The following is a 7,859-nucleotide window of genomic DNA, read 5'->3' as shown; positions in this document are numbered from 1 at the left end:
CACTGCATGTTAACTTCCAATTATTATCTCGCAGAACTTCATTTCTAATTCTAAGACTTTCATCCCCCAAAAACTTTGGGTTCTGAACATCTTGAAATACTTCTACACACGTCAGCTTTTTCTTTACTAAAAACAGCTTTTGTGTTGCCATTCTTTAACACATGTACAGCAATATTAGTCCTTTTCCCCACCGTTCTATGAATCCAGACCAGATTTGTTTAACTGGGGTTTTAGGGCCTAATGTACTACAGTAACTCACTCCAACATTTCTTTTTTGCCTCCTTGATAGTTTTCCAAGCCAAAGCCCTACACCTCTTAAAATCAATAACATTTTCCTGAATAGGATGCATCCTTAACTTTTTAAAAACTTTCCTTCTATTACTCACTGCTTTAGAACATTCCTTGTTCTACAATTAAACAATTATTTGATCACCTGGCAACCTTCTACTAGTCTCTGAAGCAACTCTCAGAATCATAGCTAACAGATACTTGCACGTTATCTATAGAGCCATTACTATCTACACCACCCAACTCCTTATTAGTGCCTTCCCTGAACTTGTCCCAATCTGCCAGGGAAAAATGAAGATTCTCCCATAAGTGCTGTATTAAAAATAACCATAACCAGGAAATGATCACTACCAAATGTATTTTCATCCCAAACTCTGCTATCCTGGCCAATGAAGGGCATGTAAAAATGAGATCAAGGCAGGAAGTCTTGTTTGTATTGATATCAATCCGAGTTGAGCTTTCATCATTCAAGATTAAAAAATTACTTCTATATAAAAATTTCTCTACCACTAAACCATTTGAGTCCCTTTCTTGGCTTTCCCACAGAGGGGTATGGGCATTAAAATCTCCCACCCAAACCACAGAGGAACCTGTTTTTCTCTCAATTTGATCAAGCTCTGCCAAGATCAGAGGCTTACACGGGTTATAACAATTTACAACGAATATTTTCACTTCAGTGCTCAACACCTCTGTAACGTTTTCAATCGTAGCCCAAGTACTTCCAGGTAGTGGAATGTTGACAAAAGTCGGTAAATCATATACAATTTGATGACAATCATTTTTAAATATTTGATGGAAAAATCTTAATGATTTTTTTTTTTTTTTTTGAAAAACCATCAAAAAAAAAAAAAAAAAAAAAAAAAAAAAATTAGGAAAGGAAAATAAGAATTAAAAAATACATTGAGATTTATATTTAACATTAAACATTTAGATTTAATATTTATCATTTAAAATTAACATAGTAAATATCACTCATTTCACAAATATTGCTGTAAATCTGGTCAAAAGTAACATAAAAAAATTAACAGATGTTTTTTAAACGTGGTTTGTTGCTAAATGTTACAAAAAGCTGCTGTTTTTTTTTTTTTTTTTCCCGGCATGCGCAACTTTACTAACGGCGCCCCATAATGTTGAAGTTCAAACGGTTAAAGCTTTGTATACTCAACAAACATTCTATTCGGTTCCATGTACCCAACTTTATCTTTCAGAAATTAGGTGGACTTGAGTTTCTTCTGAAATGTTGTTATGATAATAACAAGTCGCCAGTCAAACTCTCAGAGTTTTATAAACAAGCCTTTCTTTATTGGAAACTTATTTTCAAACACAATTTCAGACCACACATCACACCAATCTGGAACAATAGATGTATTCTGGTGAGCAGAAGATCTGTTTTTATGAATGAATGTATAGCAAAGGTGTCTGGGCCATCTCCCATTTAATGGATGGTGATGAAAACATTCTACATTACACTGATTTCTGTGAAAAATTTCAGATCATTTGTACTCAGAAAATATATAACCAGATTGCTAAGGCGCTTTTACTGTCACTTAAAAATATGATTAAACAGGATATGATACATTACAAAGTTATCTCTAAATCATGACAGCTTAATTATGTTGAATTTTGTAACCCTAAATGTAATAAAGTTATTAGAAACACTTTTATGAGTTCCTGTTCCACTAACTCTGCTAAAAGAGATTACAACCTCAAAGATTTTAGGTTATTCAGTTTTGCCCAAAGCGAAAGAACTTTAGTTTAAGGTTATTAATTATGTGTACCTCATAAACAAATTACTGGGACAGAGATTTAATTTAGATGTTGCTCATTGTGTATTTTATGAAGTTGGGACTGAGGATTTGGATCATCTTTTCTTTTTGTGACATGTTGCAGTTTTTGGAGTGATGTTTGGAGATGGTTTCTATCTAAAGGGATTCAACTTCAAATGTGGCTTGTTTGTTAATGATAAGATGGTTGATTATGGTGTAAATAATATTGTTTTGTTAGGTAAATATTATATTCATATATGTTAATAAATATAAATCTAATTTTACCCACTGGATCAACAAGCTTAAGCTTTTTTCCAGTTTTTTATCTTTCCTTCATGGCAGAAATGCCTCTAGACTTATTTCTTTCATGAAAAAACTTGATTTAATTCAATAGCCCCATTTTTATTGCATGTAAATTGTTTAGCCCCGTGGTTCTTTTTTGTTTTGTGCTCTGTATTTTACCTTGTCTATAATCTGTATTAATGTGAAAAGGTGCCTTTTTGTTTGTATCTGTACTTGTTCAATAATTAAAAAAAAACTAAAACAAAAAACTTTCCTGAACAGATGCTTCCCCCAGTGGACTGACGATAAAGTTGCATGATGTGTGGTTATACAGGTACATCTAAAAAAAAAAAAAAAGTTTAATATTTTTCGTCACTCATTTCAGAAAGTCAAACCCATATATGATATAGGTTCATGACACACAGTTAAAAATATGAAGCCCTTATTTCTTGACCACTGAGCAGTCCAGTTCTTTTTTTCCACAGCCCAGGTAAGACGCTTCTGACGTTGTCTCTTGTTCAGGAGTGGCTTGACACGAGGAATGCAACATTTTTATCCCATGTCAAGAATTTCTCTGTGCTTAGTGGCTCTTGATGCGCTGCTCGAAAATCTTGAAGGCTGCGGTCATCCCTTGTCCTACCACACTTTTTTCCTTCCACTCAACTTTCTGTGAATAAGTTTGGATACAGCACTCTTTCCACAATATTTTAATTTTCAAAGATTGAATTTCGGTTTTCATTATCTGTAAGCCGTAATCAAAATTAAAAGCGTGAAATATTTCACTTGAGCATATATAGGTGTGACTTTCTGGAATAAGTGACAAAAACATTAAACATTTATTTTTAGATGTACCTGTATGTAATAAATTCTCACTAACACAGGAAAACCAGTCTGTTCTTTTTTTGGGTTTGGCATACTTTTGGTTAGATTGATTTTAACTGATCGGCACCGGTCACCTGTGTTTTAAATGAAAACAAAATCTTTAACTGTTTTTAATTCTCATGCAAGTATTTTATTTTTAATATCTAAAATTTTAAGAATCAATACAGGATGCAGATTCTAAAGATTATTCATATACACTATTAGTTGTGTTTTATCCAACACGTTAATTGTACTGCTCTAACCCTGTTGATTTATCTTGGACAAGTGGATTTGTGTTTTTTGTACCAACGCTAGAATGAGATGTAGATGGTCCACACAGCTGGACTTTGAGTAACACCATCCGCCTGCTAAGCTTCACTCCTCTACATGAAACTTAGCTTGACTTCAGATCATTGTGTGAAATAAAAACTGAAGCCTTTTGTATTAAGCCGTTTTAAGTGTACTTGAGTAATAAGAGACATGTTGGAACAGAACTTCAACTTTATTAAGGCATTAGAACAGAGCCTTACACAGAAAATGACAGATGCTGAACTTTTCAACAAGGCTGTTTAGAGCCTTACAAATAAACGAGACAGACATTCTCAGAGTATTTCAGGCCAACTCTTCCTCACCCTCCTCTTCCTCAAACTCTCCCTCCTCCTCGGCTGTGGCGTCCTGGTACTGCTGGTACTCTGACACCAGGTCGTTCATGTTGCTCTCAGCCTCTGTGAACTCCATCTCATCCATGCCCTCTCCAGTGTACCAATGGAGGAAGGCCTTACGCCTGAACATAGCTGTGAACTGCTCAGAGATACGTTTGAAGAGCTCCTGGATGGCGGTGCTGTTTCCGATGAAGGTGGCGGCCATCTTTAGGCCTCTGGGGGGAATGTCACACACAGCTGTCTTCACGTTGTTGGGGATCCACTCCACAAAGTAGCTGCTGTTCTTGTTCTGCACGTTCAGCATCTGCTCATCCACCTCCTTCATGGACATGCGACCACGGAAGATGGCGGCAACAGTGAGGTAGCGGCCGTGACGTGGGTCGCAGGCGGCCATCATATTTTTGGCGTCAAACATCTGCTGTGTGAGCTCAGGGACTGTGAGCGACCTGTACTGCTGGCTGCCACGGCTTGTGAGGGGGGCAAAGCCCGGCATGAAGAAGTGCAGACGGGGGAATGGCACCATGTTGACCGCCAGCTTCCTCAGGTCAGCGTTGAGCTGTCCAGGGAACCGGAGGCAGGTGGTGACGCCGCTCATGGTGGCAGAGACCAGGTGGTTGAGGTCTCCGTACGAGGGTGTGGTGAGTTTGAGGGTGCGGAAGCAGATATCGTACAGAGCCTCGTTGTCGATGCAGTATGTCTCGTCAGTGTTCTCGACCAGCTGGTGGACAGACAGAGTGGCGTTGTAGGGCTCCACCACGGTGTCGGACACTTTGGGGGAGGGCACCACGCTGAAGGTGTTCATGATGCGGTCGGGGTACTCCTCTCGGATCTTGCTGATGAGCAGTGTGCCCATTCCGGAACCGGTACCGCCCCCCAGGGAGTGAGTGAGCTGGAAGCCCTGCAGACAGTCACAGCTCTCCGCCTCCTTCCTTACTACATCCAGGACGGAGTCCACCAGCTCAGCCCCCTCTGTGTAGTGGCCTTTGGCCCAGTTGTTCCCAGCGCCGCTTTGACCTGAACACAAAAAGCAAACTTAGTTTTCTGTGCACCAAGTTAAAACAGAAATTTGAAATTGAATAACTCACCAAAAACAAAGTTATCTGGCCTAAAGATCTGCCCGAAAGGTCCAGACCTGACAGAGTCCATGGTACCAGGCTCAAGGTCCACAAGCACAGCGCGGGGCACATATTTGCCACCTGTGAATTTATTAAAAAAATAAATAAATCACACATCAGAAACATGACAAAGAAACAGATAAAACTTGTTATCTAATATCACCTACCTGAGGCTTCGTTGTAGTAGACATTGATTCTGTCCAGCTGGAGATCACTGTCCCCATGGTAAGTACCGGTTGGGTCAATTCCATGCTCATCACTTATCACCTCCCAGAACTGTCAAGGAATACAAAGGTGTCTAAAACAAATCCAAAATCCATGAAGGGCTTTTAGCAGCTCACAGATACATTAACATTTTACGTGCTTCTCTGTCAAGCAGTTCCAACTCTTATTCCCTTTGAAAACCCACCGAAACATAAATAGTTACACTAAAGAGGAAGGAATCAAGGACTGAGCTCAGGATGTGATATTGAAATGTAAACCGACGGTACAATGTTAATTATAAATTAATAGTGCAAGTAAAAATGCGATTGATTGTGGCGACTTCAATTGTTAATTAAAAAATTATAACCTTCAACCATTTGAATAGTACGCATGTAAATATGTGATGTTTTAAAAAGGATTGGCCACCGACAAGGATTAAGGCGCGTGCGCCTTCACTCCCTATTGGCTGTCCGGGTATGAATTCAAAATTCGCCCTACGTCACTAACGGCTGAAACCACAGCCTGTACGAGCAGGCCTTCGTGAACCGCTACAAATGCACAAATCTGGAGAAAATAAATGTAATTGAGCCGGTATCCGACTGATATTACACTTAACCTTTCCCTGAAGCAAGATGGGTGTCAGACTAACGATAACCGACACGGTTTTCCACATTGAGGAAAAATATACATTAAAACCTTTGAACTCAGTCAATATTACGTCTTCTTCCTTTTAAATACCCCTCATGAACATTCTATCCTATATTTCTGGAAATGAAGTGAAAAAAAAAGTCAAGTAGAACGCTTTGGTAAAGACAGGGTGTGGTTTCAGTAAGTCTCGGCACAAAGCGCCGCCTCACAACACAAAGACATAGGTCGGACTTAAAATCCTAATATAATTTCACTAACCTTGGCACCAATCTGGTTTCCGCACTGGCCAGCCTGCAGATGGACAATTTCCCTCATTTTGAAAAAGCTGAGACGTCTTAAGCACAAAAACACTACTACAGGATACGTTCCAACGGTGAATTGTGAGCATTGACGTCTTGACAATAGCATTTATAGTCCCACTGGGTTCAACCCATTCGCTCTCAGAGTACACATAATTGGCTAACATACAGTGACGTCACTTATTGACAAAGATTTGGGCCAATCGTGCGTTGGACTCTTCTGCTGCTATTGGCGGGTGCTCTCGTCAGTAACTTATGCTCAGGTTCGGTTGACTCTGCACTGCAGATCTTAGTTTGTCACCCGCTCGTAATGGCGAAAAGAAAATGCGACACTGATCACGTTTTATCAATTTCACACTAACATACATGAAAAACATACTGTATTTATGTTTATATTCGACAACACGTAGTTTTTCGTGTGTGTTGGGGCTTTACGGGACCATATAACGGTTATTCTGAGCCGCAGTCCACGTGGCTGGCTGGCTGGCTAATGGATCACAATGGTCCACTTTAGCTGAGCTGTTGCAGTAGGAAGTGGCTGATGGCTGCTGTGAATAGCTTTAGCACTGATTTTTTAGTCATGTGCTTTTTAATCCACACACAGGCATTATTAGATCTGAAATCCAGCAGCTGGTTACGACTCACATTTATTAAGTCCCTAAATCCTTCCATTTTGTGATTTAGAGCTTGGATAAAACTAATGTATAGTTAGAACACTAGTACATTATGTGTTTGTTGTTAATGAGACCCTGCATTCATAATACATACGCCTTCAGGGTAAAACTGAGCAGTATATGGGTGGAGTCTCATGATTTCTTTAGGTTTGAAAGAAAATCCTGGTTTATGGTGGTCGGTATTTCACATCAATGCTGTTTTTATTTATTTATTCATTGTGACACAAAACACATCAAGCAACTGGATTAATAATCGACTAATCATGTACACAAGCTACAAGCTTGGCTCTTGACTAGAATGACCTTTGGACCCATGATCATTCCTGAGGAACAAGCTGAGACATCAATAAATAAGAACAATGTTTACAATCTTATAAGTATTTATTGAATACACGATGCAGTCAGAATCTGAAATGAAAGTTTTAATAGTAATTTAACGCCTATGCTTTAAAATTAAAAAGTGTATCCGGGTCAATGACATATAAGGATTTCCACCACATCATATAAATTAGGCATTGTTGGACAAAGTTTTCATGAATATCATGATGTAAATTCTAAGGAAGTCATGCAAAGTAGGGCAGAAAATACATTTGAATGAAGTAATTTCAAAGATATTTTTTCTAATTCAAGGAAGTGCATATACAGGAAAGGTTCTACATAAACGGCAACTTTTTATGCATTTATTTTAAACCTTTTTTACTGGAAACAAATGCAGTTGAACAGAAAATTTAGGCATCACGTCAATAGCCCATCTTAGAAACGAGCCATTTTCTATAATATTGACCCACCAACATAATCAGTCAGATTGTACACAGCCTATCAATATCAAGTTAAAGTAATTTTTTTTGGGGGGGAAGTCGATATCAGGGTCTGAAATGAAGTGTTGACAGTACTGGTTCATATTAGAATAGGCTTAACCAACTGTACTTTATGGTCAAATAGCTGGAATGCTTACGGGTGGTTATAAAGGATTAGTGCAACAATGCACAGTTTACGTAATAATATGAGGCCTTATATTAAAAAGTGTTGGGGTTCATGTTTCATCAGGATTTGTTCTTCT

The 7,859-nt window shown here is 38.7% G+C and overlaps 1 protein-coding gene across 1 annotated transcript; it reads right to left on the bottom strand.

Annotated features, from left to right (window-relative positions):
- Positions 1-3,680: 3,680 nt before the first annotated feature.
- On the bottom strand, positions 3,681-6,243 carry LOC114470066 (tubulin beta-1 chain-like). The gene is made up of 4 exons (XM_028458076.1): positions 6,085-6,243; positions 5,142-5,250; positions 4,945-5,055; positions 3,681-4,873 (listed from the first exon to the last, which is right to left on the bottom strand). The coding sequence occupies exons 1-4, from the start codon at positions 6,232-6,234 to the stop codon at positions 3,810-3,812; spliced, it is 1,434 nt and encodes a 477-aa protein (XP_028313877.1). The 5' UTR covers positions 6,235-6,243; the 3' UTR covers positions 3,681-3,809.
- Positions 6,244-7,859: the final 1,616 nt, after the last annotated feature.

The sequence above is a fragment of the Gouania willdenowi genome, chromosome 9 (assembly GCF_900634775.1).
Source record: "Gouania willdenowi chromosome 9, fGouWil2.1, whole genome shotgun sequence".
Lineage (NCBI taxonomy): Eukaryota > Metazoa > Chordata > Actinopteri > Blenniiformes > Gobiesocidae > Gouania > Gouania willdenowi.
Note: the sequence above shows the minus strand (reverse complement) of the source record. Positions and strands in the feature narration are given on the sequence as shown.

Excerpts from the sequence above, each read along its gene's own strand:
- LOC114470066 (XM_028458076.1), bottom strand. The coding sequence starts at position 6,234 with ATGCTATTGTCAAGACGTCAATGCTCACAATTCACCGTTGGAACGTAT. Across the intron at positions 5,251-6,084 it reads GAAACCAGATTGGTGCCAAG|TTCTGGGAGGTGATAAGTGA; the intron begins GTTAGTGAAATT and ends ATTCCTTGACAG. Across the intron at positions 4,874-4,944 it reads GCCAGATAACTTTGTTTTTG|GTCAAAGCGGCGCTGGGAAC; the intron begins GTGAGTTATTCA and ends TTTTGTGTTCAG.